This window comes from Geospiza fortis, unplaced genomic scaffold, assembly GCF_000277835.1.
Source record: "Geospiza fortis unplaced genomic scaffold, GeoFor_1.0 scaffold130, whole genome shotgun sequence".
Taxonomy (NCBI): domain Eukaryota; kingdom Metazoa; phylum Chordata; class Aves; order Passeriformes; family Thraupidae; genus Geospiza; species Geospiza fortis.
In genome coordinates, this window is record NW_005054300.1 from 8,543,482 (window position 1) to 8,564,164 (window position 20,683).

Below are 20,683 nucleotides of genomic sequence, written 5' to 3' on the forward strand. Positions count from 1 at the left end.
AGGTAATTAGGTGGTGAATTGAAATTAGATAAAGAAAACATTTAACAATGGTTAAAAAATTTATAACACAAGACTGTGTATGTCCCTGCAGAGGAAATACTTTCAGGGTTTTTAAGAACAGATTTTTTTTTTAATTTTTTTTTTTACATCCTAAAGTCTAAAGTGTCAGCACTCTTTTGGGCAAACACTCCATCACACTGAAGTGAGGATTTATGTGGAGATAAAGCCTTAGGGGCAGATTCCTGCCTAGCATGAACTTGCACCTTTAGGATGGAGGATGGCTCTACTTGTTTGAGTAGATGTCTTTCTGCTAATACTCTGAACCACAGCTCTTGGTGCTGACAATATACATGACTCCAGCAAGCTCTCCACATGAGCTCCGTGCCAACCTATCAACAGCATTTCTTGCCTTGAACTGACTCAAAGTTCTTCAACAACTTTAGAGGACAACTGGGAAACACCTCATCTCCTGTTGAAACAGAGGGCAAAACAGCAACAGATCAAGTGAGTAGGGGACAAACACCCAACTATTTCAGAATAAATAAAAAAACCAGTTAGACTGGAAGAGTAGTCTTTTTTTGTTGTTGTCTTAGAAGTATTTCCAAAACGTGATTGCGATGAAGTTAAAGGTGACGAGTTATACAAACCCATGTTGAGACACCAACACAAACACCTACCTGCAGAAAGTGCAAAGATTAAACAGTCTGGACAATGATTTACTTTATTCATTCACCCTCATCATCCCAAACTAAACATTCAAAAATGGTCAACAGTTTTGCAAGAGAGTGTTTTTAAGGAAGGCACTGCCTGCAGATCAGTGCCAGGTCTGTACCCCCTGCAGCAGTCACATCCTCAGGGCAACTGCACCCACTGATGCAGAGTCCTGGAAGGGAATGGATGGTCAAACTCATCTCAGGCACAATTTCATCTAGACCAAGGGAGTTATACTGGAATGTGAGTAGGCACAGTTAAGCCCAAACACAGAATGTGAGCAGTTAATTTATGATACTATTAATTCTCAAATGAACAGGATGCATGTAAAAATGTTTAAATGTATGCTGCATAAATACCCATGGGAAACAGGCACAAAAGTGCTCATGCTGTTTTTCTTTTTTCTTCATAGTCTATTCAGAACCACAGTGTTCCTGCAGCTGATTATGGTCTCTCCCACAGATTGGAGAGTTATAAGCCCATTTCAATCTACTTTCCTCGTCTTGACAAAAATCAGTTCACTAAAGAATGAGAAGTTCCTTGAGAAATAGGCATAATATTCAGTGCAACAGTACTTCAAGGCAGAGGGGAAAACCTACAGGAATGCTATTTACCTGAAAACAAACACCACCTCCTCAATTAAAACTGAAAGTATTTGTGTTTCAAGGATTTATAAGAGGTAACTTAATAACAAGGCAATTTAGGAATATACAGAGGGGATAACAGCTTTCTGTGGTTTTGGTGTGCTCTGTGCTTTATATAAACATTTGCAAAACATCCAAGTTTGATAAAGGGGAGAAGTATTAGAAAATAAAGATTGAAATATGCTTTTTCATTGTGCAGATTGCAATTCTATGCACAAAGTTATGATTTCCATAAATAAGGAAAGAATCATGAAGTTGTTAAGTTTGGGGAACATATTTTGTAAACCACTGAGTATATAAATAACTGTATTAAAGTCTTTGCCAATCAAGTTGTCAAACTGAAATTCCTACAGTCAAAACTGAGTTCTGTAATGACAGCATTTTTACAAGTTGGCAAGTATGGGATTCATCCAAAGCTCTCTGAAATCAGTGAACATTTTCATGGGCTTGAATAAGTACTTTAACAGGATATGCTCCATAATGCAAATGACAAAGCATTCTCAACACCTATCCCTGCAGAACTGCTCAAAGTTTTATAATAAAAATGGATTATTTTCAGCTTAGAATTTTTCAGCATATTAAAAATTCAAAGTCTTATTGAGGCTCCAAATGCATATTTTTCAAGATAGTATTTTTCAAAGCTTTCTGTACTTCATTTACCCAGATGAAAAAGGCCCCAGTTAATTAGAACAGAGAACCAAAAGTCATTAAATCCAGGTTGGGTTCAAATCTAAACATGATTTTGTGCAAAACAGTCAAAACAGCTCAGTGATGGAGTTACAAAGTGCCATAGGCATGCTCTCCTCCAGAACTTGAAATGCAAAGATTTTTCTACTAACAAAATCTGCAAAAAACAATTAAACTAATTTTTTCAATTATCTGCAACTTAATGTAGAGTTTTGCAGAAGAAATGGCCTAGAAAGCAGTCATAAATTTTCACTGACTGGCATGGCTCTTGCAAATACCCACTAAAAAATCATATATACAAATCCCCCCATATGCTATAGAAGTGGAAATTTTAGGATGCCTTAAATCTTGCTTGTTCACACAGAATTACTATGCAGTGTGGGATGTGGAATTGAATATTAAAAAGTAACAGTAAGAATTGGTGATAAGGCCTCTCTCTCACACAAGAAAGCAAACTGGCATGAGGAAATAAATCCCACATCTGATGTGAAGGGCAAATGAGTGTGGGATGCAGAGGTTCCCTGCCTGCTCCACTTAGTGGCTATTGAGCTCCCAGCCTGACCCAACACCAGAGCTCCCTAGAGAGAAGGCAGTTACTCCAGAGAAAAGAACCCTTTCAGTGCTTCAGAATCCAGCTTGGTCATAGGTTTATGAAGGCTTGAAGGTTAAATGCAGCCCAGAGACTGTAGTGCTGATATAAGGATAAAAACATGCAATTTTCAGAGTTTGATAATAAAAAAAGAAGTTAGTTCTATGTAATAACTGGATAATTTTCCAGCATGGCTTTCACAGTATTCTCTGTATTTTCAGCCAATAAAGTATTCCTAGCTTGTTATTTTTGCACATTGCTCAGGAAAATTGCACACTGAGACACGAAGAAGAATGGTAATTTAGTTTTTAGACTTACCAGACTTCTCAGAATACTTTCCCATTCTCAGCCCCTTTTGTCCATGGTTCACACCTGGCTTGTGAGTAGGAGGGAGGGTTTCAGGCATGACTCCTGAGCATGATTAATATTTGGTTCAGCTAACAAATAATAAGATTTATAGGAAACAAAGATTATTATCAAATCACACAATTATAGAATGGCTTTGGTTGAAAGGACCTTAAAAATCATCTTGTTCCAAACTCCTTGACCTGTGCAGGGACACCCTTCCACTAGACCAGGTTACTCATAGCCCCATTTAGCCCAGTCTTGGACATTTCCAGGGATGGGGAGCCCACAACTTCTCTGGGCATCCCATTCCAGTGTCTCACCACCTTCACAGTGAAGAATTTCTCCCCAGTATATAATCTAACCTTCCCTCCCACAGCTTAAGGCCAATTCCTCTTGTCCTATCACCTCATACCTTTGTCAAAGGTCCCTCTCCAGCTGTCCTGTAGACCCTCAGCCTGCCTTCATAGGAAAAGTGCTCCAGACCTGAGATCAACTTAGTGGCCCTTCTCTGGACTCACTCCAACAGGTCAATGTCCTTCTTGTGTTGGGACCCTCATACCTGGACAAAGTACAGGTGGGGTCCCAAGATAAATCAAAATAAAAGTGCAGCGGGGGCTATTTTATTTTCCTGAGGTGAGGAAGTAGAAGGCCATGATTCCCACTGAAGCGGAAATGAAGCTTTTATTCCACTTGGAGATGTTTAACAAGAGCAACTGCAGAAGTTAAGAGCTCATGCAGCACTCATGATGGTGGGAGAACACTGTTCTCTGTGAGTGACTCAGTATGCTCACCTGGAGGAGGAGAGGACTAGCCTCCTTCTGCTGATTCAAACCACAGATTCGCAACAACAAAAATTCAATTCCTGCCTTCAGAATGCCAATTCCCCCCCTCACTGGTAAAAGCTCTGACCACCTGGGTGTTGAATGGGACAGATGGAAAAGCATGACACCTTCCTCACTTTGTAAATCAAGTATTTCTCCCCACAATAGTTGAAATTAGCCATTACATTTTATCAGCAATTGTGGATCAAATGAAAACCTCCAGTAGGGTCTGAATGCACAAGAGATAATTACTACAGGTGCAAGTATGAAAAAGCCTGTAGCTGTACTCTATGGATGCTCTGTTTATGTAATTTCTGGCATACACTGTACATATATCTGTATTTATCTTACTGCAAAAATCAGACACCTTTGCTAAAAAAGTCATTGGTGAAATAAGCACTAACACTACTGGCTAGATGTAACTGGGAAGGTCAGGAGCAGTTACAAAAGTAGAACATTGCCCTAGAGTTACCCTGGTGTTATATTTCCTTCAGCCAAAGCCAGCCTTGCCCTGCTTATGGGCAGTCTGGGAACCCCACCAATAAATCCACTGAAACAAAATCCAAATCCAAAAAAGCTGCCCTTACATACATAAAAATGAACAAATCTTTTCTCTTTATATGCAAGTTGCCAACATGTGGTTTGATACTTTCTGTGGTTCTGTGTTCACATTCTGCCTATGCTAAAATAGTGAGGGAGATGGGAAAGGCTGTTACCCAGTTTTACACGTTATAATGGACATATAATACCCAGCATGTTAAAATAATATGAGGCTACTTTATTTAACTGCTTTGGACTGGTAATATTCAATAATTGTGACAAAACCTGATCTTAACAATAAATTTCTACAATCTTTTTATATCACTGCTTTTAGGTTTGATAAGCTATCTGAAAATTTCTTTGCTATTACCACTAAAAAGCTCTAAGATGGTGATTGGTACAGATGCTTTGCCTTTTAATCTGCAATAACTGAGACAAATGAAGCAATGATATCAATGTTGTACATTTCCAAAATTGTCTTGATTTAAAAAACTCAAGAAAAGTCACCAACCAATTGGTTGATAACTTGGTAGTAGTACCTGATCCATCCAAAACACAATCATCTCCTGCTTCCTGGTTTTCTCCTTTGACCCCCAACCTGAAAAGAAACTGGGGTTCAAATTGCTGAGTGAAGTAATAACAGTGATACCTATATTAGGGAAGAAAGATAATGGCAGAAATTTAGCACTCCAGGATTTTGCATTTAGGGTATTTTACAGGACAGCTCTGTGGTCACATACTACAACGCATGAGCAAATGAAACCTAAAAAAGGCAGAGAGATGGTGGGGTTTTTTAAATAATTATTTTCTTCAAAATAAATGGCTAGTATTTGACCTACTAATCCTATCAATTTAGTAACAAGCCTACATTTCAAATTTTTTTGCTCACCTCCACTTATCAATTTCTAGCAAAACCTGTTTGAAAAAGATTGAGAAATTGTCAATGAAATACAGAGCCAAGATATCCAGTGAGCTTCAGCTGTGATCCAGCCTTCCTTGACTGAGTGACACAAACAAGTGGCAATGACTTCAAAGTTAAAAACTGGGAAGCATTCAGAGCTGAAGGGAAGGGCTGAAGCTGGCTTGCTGCACTGCCAAACCCTGCTGCAGCCTCTCTGCTGGCTCAGCAAACAAGGTCTCCCCACCAGCATTGATCAGGCTGGCTTAAAAATGGGTCCCTCTAGACAGACTTGAGACAGATACTGGTAAACTCTTCAGCTTTCTACATATTGTTGAAAAGGCTGGGATCTCGTATAGTCCAAGACAAGCCTTGGCTTCTTTCCCACCTCCTAAGTGGGGCTCATTTGCTCAATTCTAACATTCAAAGCAGGAGAAACCCACTACTAATAGAAATTAGGTAAGCATGGGCTATGACAATGTCAGTAGAGAAAAGAGCAAACATCCCCAAGGTAATTCAAATAATAAGCTAATGGCAACAAAAAGGAAGAGCAGATTGAGTTATAATGACTGGTCTGAAGCTTATAGAGTTATCCCTCAGGGATTTTTGTTCCAGGATATCTTCAGTATGTAGTGTCTGTGTAGCGCCTCAAAAATGAGAGAACAGCACAGCAATTCTCTCCACTTCCCTCTGCCACCACCTGGAACCCATTGTTTTTAATCTGCCTTTCTTTTTCTTCTTAAGAGGCAGAGACACATTTACAAGTTGCACCCTAGAGACAAAAGTCATTATCCTTTTGCAGTATCTTTATCTATGTGTTCTTCCTCAATATTAGAATCACTTTGATTTATGAAGATGTGCTGAAAAGAGAGGATTGACATCACATCTAGCTAGGATAAGGATAGACAAGCTGAATAACTCATAAGTGCAAGTGACACTACACTCTGTTCTAAAATGCCTGTTAAACTCCCCTAAGTTACCCAGTGTTTTGAGAAAATACAAAATAAAATCCAATACCTAGTGAAGAAAAAACCAAAAACCTAGAAAAATGTTCACAAATAGCCAGTGGGATGATTTTCTAATCTAGGAAAATTCAAAGTGAAAGCCTCTATTTCTTTATCATTCTACAATTACATATCTACTGTATTATGAATGACAGCAGATCTTGAACATGGTGAAAGCCAGCAGAACTATACAAAGAATGCAGATTGTTGCTATAAGTAATGACAGGAGAAATTAATCAAGGATTGGTTGTGCTGCATGAAAGTAGCAATTTCATCTTCCCAATACACCTACAAGTATGAAAATGCTGAATGTATGATTAAGCATAGCAGCTGTGCTTAGGTCACACAGAATTAATAAGCCCTACTAATAAAGCCAGCAACAAATAAATTGAGAAGAAATTCAAGGGCAAAAGATAAAGTGAGACTACCTTTGCACCATAAAATAGAAAAGCCTTGATGTGTCAAGGTGCCCTGAAGAGGGAAGAGAAACACAGAAAGGTATTTTTTTCTTTTGAACAATTATGTGAAAAATGATGCAAGCAATGACACCTTCAGATCCCCAGCTGCAGTGTACCCACTGCCAACAGTTACAGGTGAAAATCATACCCAACTACAGCTACCACACGAGGATGTAAGCAAACAGATAAAAAAATTCCAGTTCTATCACTTTCACGTAAAAACTTGAATTCACCAGAAGACAACCAAAACCAAGATCCACATCTCCCATGTTTTTGTTCCATGCCTACAGCAGTTTACACAAAAACAACCAGGGAATGAGGAACAGAAGACACAGCTGTTGATGTTGCCTCAACACCGTTGATTATAAGATGATGTTTAAAATCTGGTATAGGAAAATAAAACAGTTTCTAAACTAATTTCGTTGAGATTTTAGTTCTGTACCCGAGAGTTCTTGACCAACATTATAGACTGCTGAAGAAACTGACTTCCCTTTTTGAGATGAAGAATGAATGGGTATTTAATTGTCAGTATAAGAAATACATTAAAACATCCCTGAAAGGGTTTGAAACCCATCACCAGTAGAAACTGGGCCAGCATACTCTGGGAGACAATCAATACGAAGAAAGCAAACATCCCCATGGTAATTCAAACACAGCTTGGTTGTAACACCCCAGGAGATTTCAGCCCCCATCTGGCAACTAACAAAGCAATTAGCTTTTAACAAAAAACAATTATTAACTTGGAATCCTTTTCACATATTTGCAGTAACTTCCGGTAGCACAAGCTACTGGAAAGAGAGTTTTCACCTTCCAGAATGTGCCATTTGATGTAACAGGTTAATGCATTTCAACCAATGTGCAGAAATATGATATTGAATAGATTCCGGATCCTAAAGCAAAACCACCCAAACCAAAATGCAATGAGCTTGTTTATATGCAACAGGAACAAATGTCTGTTATTACTTCAAAACTTTCAGTTTGAAGGAATACTGACTGCTTTCAATGTTTGGGAAAGCTTTTCTTTCACGATAAAAATTGCCAGAAATGTTGGAATTTCAAAAGAAAAATGATGAACACTTCATTAATATCAGTACAATCAGACAATGCAGTAAGCAATACAGAGAGGTACATGTAGGAAAATGTGTACTTTACTCAAATTTTAGCTTTATCTAACACATTTATTGAATTAAAGAAAATATTTTCAGCTCTTAAGCTCTCTAAGATATTCTACCCTAGAAAAATTTAACCTTATCAGCTAAGGAAATAAAATTAGATTTCTCCAACTAAAAAGCAATTCCATCAAAATGCTAAGGAAGTAAATTTCTTCTATTCTGCTACTGTGCTCATCTCTATTTTCACAGGCCACATTTATCTGCTATGGTTAAATAAATTTTATATTAATGAAGGATAAAGAATTAATATGCATTTAATATACAAAACATGTTTTGTCAGAGTGTTCAAGTATCTGAGCAAGATATTTTCCATCTTGGAATCCAGAAAGAGCTGGGAAAAGCTCCCTCTTTAAAGCAGTTGAGCAAGATGACAAAAATAAGTGCCTTCTCTGCTCAGTCTGGCACATTACCACTAATCAAGGCCAACTATTAAAAGCCCCAAGCAGTATAAAGTCTTTGGAAACCAAGAATGTGAGGTTCATAAATTCACCAGAAAACAACCAAAACCAAGATCCACATGTTTGAGTTTAAACCCCATGGCTTTCAAAAATGACTGTGCTTTAGCTACTTTATATCCAGCTGGATTGATTTTTCCAGTGGACAAAACACAGTTCTTGACTTTCACAGTATTGCTACTGACACAAAACAAATAGCAATAGAAATTCATGTTCTAGCTCTCTGCTAGAGCAGAGATTGAATGTACACTGAGTAAACTCAGCCCTTGACAAGATGTTTGAATTACATAATGTAGCTACAAATAGTTCTGTTCTGGTAATGCCAGTGGAGGCTGGATTGTTATTATCCATAGTATGGCAACGGCCAGAGATCCTGGTGAGAAGATAACTAACAACTCTCTGAGAACAGATTCATCTCTCCTGGTTAATAGAAATCATGTTATAGAGTTAAAACAGCAAATAAACAAGAAGCCCTTCAATTAAACCTGAACATCATATATCTACAGAATCTAGAATGACTCACATGGGAAGAAAATACTGGATCAAAAAGTAAAAGCCTTACTCATTACAAGTACCAAATCATTAAACTGATGCCAAAAAGAAAAATAGTAAACGAAGCCTTCCTGTAGTAGAACACAAAACACACAAGAAATTCATTGATATATCCTTTCATTATGCATATAGGTATCACATAACTCTATTATTAACTCTAGTACTGCAGAAGAGTCCAGAACTAAACTTAGTTTGCCCAACTTATCTGAACTTCTCCTACCTTTCCAGAGTCTAATGAGCAAGTGCTTCACCAGATCATCAGAAAAAAATCTCTCCATCTTCCTTGACCTGTTGTGTTTTACATAAAGGCATTGGGGTTCAAAGAATTCAGTAAGAATTTAATTAACAATTTGAAAGGTGCAGATCACTGGGGGCCATTTTTGCTCATTAATTTAACAATAAACCTATTTCACTATTAATTAGAACATTTCTAATACAAGAGAAACAGCTTTGGCAGTCCAGGCCACCTCATTATTTTCTTATACACATGAATATTTAAAAGTGCGAGGAACTTCAACAACACATAGCCCAGTACAGACCCTCAAAAAAACCCAACCAATCAACCAAAAAAAACCAAACAACCAAACCAAACAAACCATCAAAAAACCCCAAAAAAACAACCACAAAAAAACAAACCAAAAAACACCCAAAACCCCCAAAAACCAAACCAAAACAAAACCCCCAAAAAAATCGCCCCACAAAAGACTTGAAAACTACTTGACTCAAACAAATTAATTGGAAGAAAACCAGGGGCTCTAGAAGAAAAAAAAATATTATTATCTGACAGTCAGGACATGAAACCAGAGGCTCTGAGGGACCTTTCAGATATTTTCATTTTTTCAAGAAGGAGCTCTGAAAGAATATTAAATACTAAAGCTATGAAGATTAACAATGGGTATAACACTTGCTTCTGGAGCAAGTCAACCAGTACCAGCACCAATTACTACTACAGAGAAGGAATCTCATCACTTTTGGCCAAAAAATCAAAAGGAAACACAGCATTTCAATTTTAAGCCCCAGTTCCAGCCTTCTGATCCCTAGCTGAAACAGGACAAGGCAAGCCAGGCTTTCTAACCTCTTTCCAAATATCAGTCTTGAGGCTATTGACTGGTCAGCGATCAGGTATAACCAATCTCCTGTCTGAGGTTTTGGCAGAGTCTTTCATTGGTCCCAAAACCACATTAGGAACTCTTCCTGAAAAGAGAGGACACTTTCAAAATCCAGCCCTAGATACAAGAAGCTGCTTCTCCTTTCTCCATATTCGTTTGCTATAAGTCAATTTATATTGGTTGACTTTGCCAATTTGCAATTAATTGTGATATAATTTTTTAAAACATTACTTCTTTCTTCATTATGTGCATTTATAATATCTACTGTTAGCTAAGAGGAAAGTCTGACCTCTAATTAAATTGTTTCAATCTTCATCTTTGCTGCCATCTGTAGGTAACTTGAGTGGTGCAAAGGTAACAGTTCTGTGACCAGGACCTGTGTCTGTGAGAAAGCACCATGTTCTTGTTACCTGTCCGTCCTGACTTGTGTTCAAATTAGACAGAAAAACATACAACAGCTCGTGGCTTTGCACCTCCATGTAATCTTGCAACTGAGGTAGTTAAATAAAAAAAGAGGAAAATTAAGTTAGAATCACAGAATCATAGAATGCTTTGGGTAAAAAGGGGCCGTAGAGATGACATAGTTCCAACCCTCCCAGCCATTCACCAGATCAGGTTCCTCAGGGCTCCATTCGGCCTGGCCTTGAATACTTCCAGAGATGGGGCATCCACAACTTCTCTGGACAACCTGTTCCAGTGACTCACCATCCTCTAAATAAAGACCTTCATTCTAACATCTCATCTAAACCTGCCCTCTTTCAGTTTAAAACCATTTCTCCTTGTCCTATCTCCCCATACAAAAAGTACCCCTCCCTCCTTTTCATGAGCCACCTTCAGCTACTGGAAGTCTGGAACTGCATGTCCCCAAAGCCTTCTCTTCTCCACACAGAACATCCCGAGTTGTTGGATCCATGCTGAGGATCCATGCTCTATTACAGCATTATTACACTATGGGATGCACCAGAACACCTGTAATTTTGACTGTAAGTACGAAATTTAAGTCTTGATGTATGTCTGGTTGTTGGAATTTAGTTTCTTCTCAGTGAGCTATGCAATGTTTTAGCAGAACTGTTATGGTAAAGAAAACTTCTCAAGAGAAAAATAAACCAAAAACAGAGAGGTTGATCATAATTTTATACCCATTATGACCAATTTTGGAAATCTGAAATTATACAAGTGAGGTCAGCATTTGAAATATTTGATTTAATGACTGGACAATTTTGATACATAAAAATAGATACTTAGTAGTGAACAAGTTTATACAAACAAGATTTCTTTTGTACAGTACAAAACAATGATGGAGATAAAAAAAGATTTGCTGGGTTACAGGGCAAGACACAAGAACAACAAAACACCATTGAATAAATTTTTTAAAATTATCAGAGGCTTATTTCATAAATACAGTGTAATGCTTTCATTTAACAAATACAAAATTTACTATTTAATTTATCAACATCAGGAAATATATAAAATGTCTTTGAATGACAATCTGATTTAAAAACTGATGCAAATACAATAGCATTTTTAGAATTCTGAGGTAATATTACACATTATCTCAAAAAAAGCTTCAATAAATAAAACTGAACAGAAGGCAAAGTGCAATTCAGTGAAAAGGAGAAAAGATAAAGCTCTTATTTTAACAATAGTAGAGAAATAGTTATTAAAAGCAGGTTTAAGCCTTAAAAAAATATTTTGGCTAATTTGCCATGTTTTCAGATAAACTGTATAGCTATTTATTCATAAGCCAACCTTTGATGAATCCAATTCTACAAAGAGAGGAAAGGGTGTAGGTCCTTGTTTCCAGGTTTCCCACTTACATCCACATTCAGGTGTTAGAAATTTAACATTGCTTGCAGCTATCTAGTTCATTCAGTGCAACAGTGAAAGCTTAATTTATTTCTCAACATCTGAAATCCTTCAAGTTAAAATTAATTTTAAATTCTCCATTTGGGAGATAAAATGAAAAAATGCAGAATTTTTCAGTGCGGCTTTTAGCACGCTTCATGCTAACCTAGCACAGTTCCAGGCTTAAGCCAGTGGAAATTTTATTACTGGTTTCAACGACAGCAATATGAATACAGTGTCAAATATTCTAAAATATCCTAATATTTATCTCTGCCTTAATAAAACAGTAAAATCACCAGTAACTTTTTTAGGAGAAATAAAAAAATAAAATTTACACGTAGCTATTGAAGAATATCCAGAACAGCTTTGAAAGCATGAATTAGACAGATTAATTTGTTAATCCTTCAAAAATCTGTTGATTGTATCTAAATAATACAGAGAAAGAAAGAAGACTAATATAGTACTTTGAGTACAGACACTACAAGATAGATATGCATCCATGCCCCAGCAAAAGTCAATGGGGAAAGCTGACAAATTAGATGCCAAAGTGTCTCAAATGATCTGGGCCTTATTCAGCTGAAAGAAAAATCTACAGAACACACAGTAGCTGTTCAAATTTAAAACTATACTGCATGCTGACAAAGTCTTTCCATTTAATGAATAAAACCCAGACTTACAATTATTTCAGTATTTTAGAACCATTTCTTCCCCAGCTGCTAATTTACTAATTCAGAGCAGACATACCAAGAATTCTTTTCACAAAGTTTGTGCAGTGAAAAACACAAAACATTTTTAAATGCTGGTCTCCAAGTTAATGAAAGTTGCAACATTCTTCAGAAATGTTATTGTGTTCACTTTTGTCACAGCTTATTTAAGACTTTTAACAAAGTTGCTGCAAAAAAATGATACCATAATACACTACATCAGTTTTCCACCAGTTGTGGATATAATTCTCTTCCTAAAGCATTTCACCAGATGTGGAATTTATTTTAAATATCTAGTTTTGTTTACTATAATGCTACAGTAGATCTGGCTAGTTTGCTGTTAAGAATGGACATACAAATTCCTTAATACTTGTAGCTTGAACATGAATCCCCTCAAGCTGAAAAAATACCTTTTAACGCTCTTGTACAGTCAAGTGTAAAAGCTGAATATACAACATCTAAAACCTCTTATTCATAAAAATAATTTTTTAGCAGTAAATGGCACTATCAAAACCCTATTTCTTCACAGGCAGTTATTTACATACTTCTTAGACAGTTGGTTTCACCAAGCAGGAAAACCAGAATAATAAAACTACATACATTTTATAAAGACTAAAATTCCTATTTGCCTTTGTGAAAAAGAAAAAAAAAAGGCTACATGCTGATGTTATATTTTTTCTGCCACTAGGATTAACCAATAGAGAAATACTCTGTATATTTTCTCCCAGTGGGATACCTTGATGTAAAGGAATTATGATTAATAATAAAGTGCTATTAAGAAAAACCTAGCACTTGGGAATTGCCTTAGTTGGGTTTTGTTTATCAAACAGATGAGCTTTTTGTACAAAGAAAGCTACTTCTGTGACAAAGCAAGCAGCAAATGTATTGCCATTCAGGAAAAAAACACACACTTCATATTTAATTTTAAAAAATTATCTAAATGCGATAAAACTGGCACAGTATCAAGAGACATAACAATGAAAAGCTTAAAGGCACAATCAGAAGAGAGTGAATGCTACATAAAAATGCTGTTCTTGGAGTATTTTATCTTATTCCAGACCAAACCCCTCTGCATTTGAAATTCCAATTATTAACTTTTGCCTCAGTTCCTTCTTGTTCTTGTAAGGAGGGAGACAAAGCTGGTTGAAGCAGGTATGTGCCACAGGTAACCTAAAATAATTTAAAAAACACCCAGCAAAACACATTTAAGAATAATGCCATAGAACCAGAACACTGCCAATTGCCTATATATTTTCAGTTAAACATTTCTTAAATAAGAAATCCTATAAAAGGAACATTTATCCCAATGTTGGTTCAAGTTCTGTTGAATGCAAGTAACACCACTGCTGGTCAAAAGTACTTCAGATGAGTTTGTTTGCCTGCAACTCCCTCCTCCCTCTGTTTTTTTTTCAAGTTGGAAACATCTCCTTCCAGATTTTGGAAACCTCAGGTACCACACTACTTCTCTAAACACAAAATCGGGGTATAGTAAGAAACCACATCATGGAAAAGGAAGGTGGGTCCTGCAGTAGGTACAGACACACCTAGAAGAAGCACAGTTCTGTGTCTGTAAGGATACAGAACTCAGGGTTCAGCCTGGTAAAACAGGTCCTTACGGACTTCAGTGGGGAGCTCTAAAGAACTGACTGAAATGCTGGAAAACAACAGTTCACAAATTCTGGTCTCGGCTATACCAACACTTCCAGCTCCAAGTTTCTTCTGAGAGAGAGCTTGAATATATGTATTGCAGATATGGCTAAGGAATGCCTGACTGAAACACTGGAAACTTTGTTTCTCACTAGAATGGATTAATTTGATGAGCCACAGGTAATAAAAAGCTATAGGAACTTCTCACCATTTAAATTGTCAAGTGACATGGAGGACACCTGAGGATATATACTTGTCCTACAGCTGACAACTTGGGAGCGAGACAGGAGAGAAAGGCAATGAGCTGAAACTCAACCCGCCATTTGGAAAACACACTAAAAAATGTATTACAGTTGGACACATATATTTAATTATGTGACTCAAAAGCCCTCTAGGTCTCTCTTAATTTCATCCCTCAGTCTTTTGAATGGCACCAACTCGGCCTTTGATCATTGGCAAACATGCTCAAAAGGGGATGGAACCCCCAGATCTGGAAATCCAAGTTACTTTTCCCCTTCCTGCCCTTTAAATGATCAGTGAAAATCTGTTAATTGGACTGAAGTCAATGGCTTCAGAATTTGGCAAGTTGGGAAGCTTTTATTAAAATTGCCAATTTTTATTGCTATTACATTCTTTGATCCTATTGTGTGAGCAACATGATGATGGTGTCCACATTTATCCCTGTGCAGGCAGTCTGACAGCAACAATTATCTTGCAGAACATGGACCTACAGCAGTTTAAAATGCACACTTATTTCAAAACACATTTTCTCATTTTTAAGAAAGAAAACATTGTAAAGAAGGTACATAAAGAGTGATTCAATGTTGACTGATTTATCTTCAATTCTCATCTGATCTTCATGTTCCTTTAAATGTTACTGGAACCAGTTATTACCTCATTGAGAAGAGCATTAGAAACATCACAGTAATGAGATAAATTAAATTTAAAACAACCTCAAAATTTATTATGTTTATGCCTTTAGATCAGCTCTTCACAGAAAACCCAGCAAAATTCAGACTTTGAAAAATACAGTTCCATTGAAATATTTTGATTACTCTAAGTGTTTGAGAAATCTAGGTAAAGCCAGTAATTATTGCTTCACAGAGAGCTTTGGAGCAGCAAGTTTTTTTATACAGCTTTCAAATTATTTAAACTGACTTTTCCCAGTCCTAAAAATTAAAAAAAAATACTAACTGGTTTGCTATAAATAATGCCATCAAACTAAAAAAATTCAGAAAAAATCATGGTAGTTCAAGGTGTATTTTCATTAGGTCAGCTGTCATGTTAGGAATGATAAAAATAAATAATTTATTTGAATTGAAAACATGTAAATAATCCCTATAAATAATTACCAGTCTCAAATGTAAACATTGACTGGAAAAACAATTTCCTTCTTTTTAAAATTCATGCAATCAATAAATGGGTATAACATTCTGAAAGCAAATTAAAGGAGTTCATGCAATTTCTTCCTTACACAATCATTTAGTCTTCTGTAAAAAGACATTCAAGAGCAATAAGGGCTCTTGGGAAAAAATTAATGAAAAAAAGTTTTAAAAATCCAAAACATTACTTACCAATTAGTGGATGTTTCACTCCTTGAAATCTTGAAATTCAGATCAGCCATTCCTCCCACAGGTACTCTATCACTTCCTGTAGCAAAATGTAGCAGCTTCTTTTGAAGATCCAGAGAAAATCCAAGTACTACATCCCAGAAGTATCTATGCTCGGGGCAGAGGGAGAAGAAAAAGTTGCAAGATGCAATATCATAAAAAAGTAGAATGAAGATGATAATAAAACTACAAGTACTACATGGTGAATATCACTTACTGAGAGTTTAATTAATATAATCTATAGGACATCAGCAGCACTCCAATATACCAGGGTAAATTCGCAAGGAATTGACAAGTACAATATTCTATTAATTTTGGAATGATGTCTTGCCAAATGATGCCCCAACCCACTTATCTATACAAATAAAAATGCCTTCTACTCACTAATATAAATGTCCTTGGTATCAAAGACAATTGAGTAAAAAAAGTATTTTTGAAAGACTGGATAATAAAAATACTGACATTTCATATGAAGGATTTGGAGCTTTTCAAACTATTCCACTTCAATGTGGTCATAATCTTTTAAGGACATTCAGTAAACACACACCATTAAGGTTCTAATTCTTCCCATTTATGACAATTTAGTAGTGTCTTTGTCTTATTTAGAAATAGGTTTCTAAAACTTCAGTCATTCCCAGGTTATCCTTGAAGAGATTACTGCTGGAAGCTTAACATTCCATGACATTTTAAACTCACTAATTAGAATAAAAACTCAGGCCTACCGTATAGTCAGATCAGTTTTCTGGTAGCCCTCATATTGGGTACTTCTCTGTAAAGCAGACATGTCCAGTTCAGGACTGCCACAGACGAGAATTTCAACCTCCTCTGGACGAAGTAGCTGCCAAAAATCAAGGACAAAATATTTAATTTTTTAAAGAAGATGAGAAATTATGCTACTAGATTAATTTTTCATTTTGTCATTAGAGAAAAATTAACTGAGCATCATACAATGTAAGTCTCTAACTTGGATACATACTGATTATAGAAAAATTAATTGCTCAGCACTTTGAAGAATCTCTTACTGCCATACATAGTAGAAAGGTAATTACAGGATAACACAATATTTCAGCATATTATGTTCTTCATTTCTTCATCATTCTTACATTTATTACACTGACTTGCCTATGATGTGATCAGACTACAAATGAGTCAGGAAGTTTGTACATATGGAAATCTGAGGGAGGGTCTTGATGTCAATTCTGATTTCAACTTCCATTTCATTTGCACTGACAGTCCCAGCATGAGCAGCTGAGCAGCAGAGGCTGACAGAACTTGACTCTTAGCTGTACACACTGCTGTGCAAAGCAAATACTTCTAGCAATAAGCCATATTTAATTTCCACTAAACTTACTCCTGCAGAACCCACTTATTCATTTACTACAACATCATCAAGTTGCATGGAAGTATGCCATGGCATTTCAATGGAGTATCATGGTCCTTCCAGAACCTTCCCTGCGGTTGGGCACACCTCACTTTGCTGCAAGGTGTCACAGTTCACCAAGTTCACTGGAATTTAGAAAATCCCTGACAAATTGAAACTTTCTCTTCTTTCTCAGTGCAGACGGGATACTGTAAATTAAAAAAGTTATTCCAACAGCCAAAGAAGGCTGAAAATAGAAGAATGTTTAATCTCAACCTCACTGAGTACTCTTCCTGCAAAAAGCAATATATGTTTTCAGAGGAGACACTCAGGAGCCCTCAGACACAGTTGTTCTGCAGCTCCTAAATGTGGGGAATACATAGAAACCTTGTAAACATTCACTGGAGAGCCTGTGATGTCTGTGAATACATAGTGACAAATCAGTCTTCTGGAGCTTTATTTATGGCTTTTCAATGAAACACTACAGAGAATAGTTGATTAATTTCTGATTAATTTCTTCTACTTATGTTGGATTAATCAAGTCTATCGATCAGTCAAGATTCTTCCCAAATATTAAAATCATCCAGTGCAATTTAATTTAGATAACTCACTGTCAAATACTTGAAATAGAAGTGAAGAGTTGTGTTTCACTTATTCTTACCAGTAATGCATATGAAGCACAGACACTATGAAACCCATAATAGAAAGCTGCAAATTGTTTGTAGATCGATCTATTGAGAAGAAAATCAACATAGAGCTGCACATATTCTAAAAAAAAAAAATTATTTTGTTACATTATAATAATTTTAATCAGTAACTTGTTCTGCCCTCTAAAATTGTAGTGAATATGAAAAGCAAAAGCATTTAGTTTTAGATACCATTAAATTGGTAGGCATACCAGAAAGAACTACAGCCATTTCATTTTCACACTCTGTTTATGAAAGCATAGGTCTATAAAGGACAAAAAAGGACAAACTTAAATCTGCAAAGTATGTGTGGTTAATACATGTCAAATTACCTTTCCTATTCCGATTTGTGACTGGAATTTTATCTCCATTTGGCTTTAAGTTGTAAGATTTTATAACACCAAATTCTTCCTGAAAAACCTACAGAAAAAGATGAGTCAAGGTCAGCACTGGAAAATACATTCATATACTTACAAATGCAAAGCTTATATTATGTCATGTATTCCCTTCCTTTCTTCAGCACATGCTGTAATTCTGAGGGTTGTGAGGTTTTTACAAGTTAAATATTACAGTTTTCAACCAATTGCTCAGAAAATTAGTATTCCAAGAACAAAAATTTACCCTGTTACATAATGGCATGTCAAACTGACCTGCAGGCTCTGGAGCCATAGATCTTTTCATACAAAAGAATAGCACAGGAGCAGCAAATTCAAATAAGAAGGTATTTGCTCTGCTGTAGCTCACCCAGGAACTAAGTACCACCAATACGAAATTTCATTAACTCGTATGTGTGTTCTGAAACAATGAGTAACTGAAAAATACTTTCCTGACTGAAATAGCAGTTACAACACACAGGTCAGGCAAAACTGTAAAAACCTGAACAGGCTATTGCTAAAGTAAGATTTCTTGGACAAAGTGCATAAAAAAAACAAGTAAACTTTGACTATCTTCCAGGTTAGACAGAAAAGCAAAGAGCTGGAAATGCACCAGCAGCTGGCCAAGTGACCCTGGTGGTGAGCACTGGGATCACCTACACTATCAGGAACAACAGCTTTGAGTGTCACCATGGAGCCAACAGCGGAACACGCAGCGGGGCCAGGCAGCGTGGCTCCCAGAGCCAGCTCTGATCCTGTGCACTTATATTCCAAACAATCAGCAATCACACTGCAATAAACCACTCCACTGCCATTCTAACATTGGGAAAAATCATTGAACGAGTTGAGAACCACTTAGAGTTATGCATTTAATGACCTGAAATGTTGAGTAGAAATCCTCTTCAACATTGCCTTCATAGGATAGAAGTTCACTTAGTCCATGCGCCAATTCCTACAATATGAGTAAAAAACTCTTTACTAAATCTACAAAATTAAGCGATGTACTTTGCAAGGATATGCTAGAAGCGTTGTTTTACACAAAAAGCATCTTGGAAAAAGCTGTATTTTTAAAATGCGTGCTATGCTAGAAAACACAGATTTTCTGTTTCCATCAGAAGACAACGTTATCAGCCTGTGCTAAAAAAAAGCTGTTTCCAAACAGTTCATAACTCTAGCATTAAATATGAATAAATCAGGTTTTATATCAGTAATTTTGCCTCTTAGAAAATGTAATACTTACAGGCATAATCTGAAACAGGTCATCTAATGTGACACCACAGATGCCTACAAGTGCATTATGATCACAGGGAACAATGGGAGGACTCAATAATTTCTTGTAACAGCAAGGTGGGAAACGAATGTCCAAGGTGATACTGTTATATACAGCAAGTCCCATAAGCTATATATGTCAAAAGTTAAGGGCAAATCTGACACATCCATATTACAGATAGTATTTTTGTAGCTTGGAAAAAATATTTTAAGATTCATGCTCAACAAACAGAAGGAATGCGAATTATTTCATTGTTTCTGGACTGACAATTTTAAATACAGTTTCCCATTACAATTAAGCAGTGGTTAGCATGGTCAAATGATGCACATTGACAGAATGCTTGAGAATCTTCTTTATAATATTCTATACAAGCATTTCTACAATAAATTTTTCCAAAGTATTGTTATGAAAAATAGAAAGATAAATATGTATTTTCTACTGAGACATCAATAAAGCAATGTTTCTTTTAAATAAATCTAAAAGCATTAAGACATACCTGCACTGGTACTACAGCTCATCCATTAGCATATTTAAGTGCGTCCCATGAAACAAATTTGAAACAATCCCTATTCAGTTTCTCACAAGAATAGAACAGATCTGTTAGAAAAGACCTACAACCACCATCTGATCCAACTGCAATCAGTTAATAGACACTATTACATCATCTCAGTGGAGTTATGAGCATATACTATCATAAATTGTTTGTCTGAGGTCTTCATTTATAAGCACAAAAGAAAACCTAGAAAATAAACTGGTGCTCAAAAAGTAGCATGTGGCTTCCATTTTGTAATAAAAAAGGCAAAAAGCCACATATTGCTCAATAGGGACTTGAATAAACTATTAATGGACACAGACACATTGATGTTTACTGAAAGAAACGCCAAGGCTTAAAATTACAACGTATAAACAAAAAGATGCATGTTTAATATTGACTTAGCATTTTCTGACTGTAAAATGTACCATGTACCTACGCACCACCATTTTCTTCCTATTTTTAGTTCACTTGCTTGAACAATATTGAAAAAAATACATTTAAAATGTAACATAGGCGCATACACGACCTTTGAAAAAGCTTGAGCCTGTGCCTTATTCCATCCCCACACCATTCCCAGAATGTCGTTTGGAACATTCTAGCAGACATAAAAGGATACAGCTCCAACCAGTCGGAATTCTGAGTAGTTGTTTCATTTAAAGCTGCT

The 20,683-nt window shown here is 36.3% G+C and overlaps 1 protein-coding gene across 1 annotated transcript in view; it reads right to left on the reverse strand.

Moving 5' to 3' along the window:
- Positions 1–11,170: 11,170 nt before the first annotated feature.
- HECTD2 (HECT domain E3 ubiquitin protein ligase 2) overlaps positions 11,171–20,683 on the reverse strand; it is a 33,575-nt gene continuing 24,062 nt past the window's right edge. The window contains 8 exon segments of the mRNA XM_031061630.1: positions 11,171–13,707; positions 15,759–15,902; positions 16,517–16,632; positions 17,816–17,922; positions 18,173–18,260; positions 19,092–19,166; positions 19,455–19,613; positions 20,636–20,681. Of these exon segments, the coding sequence (XP_030917490.1) occupies positions 13,587–13,707; positions 15,759–15,902; positions 16,517–16,632; positions 17,816–17,922; positions 18,173–18,260; positions 19,092–19,166; positions 19,455–19,613; positions 20,636–20,681 (856 nt within the window). The 3' untranslated portion in view covers positions 11,171–13,586.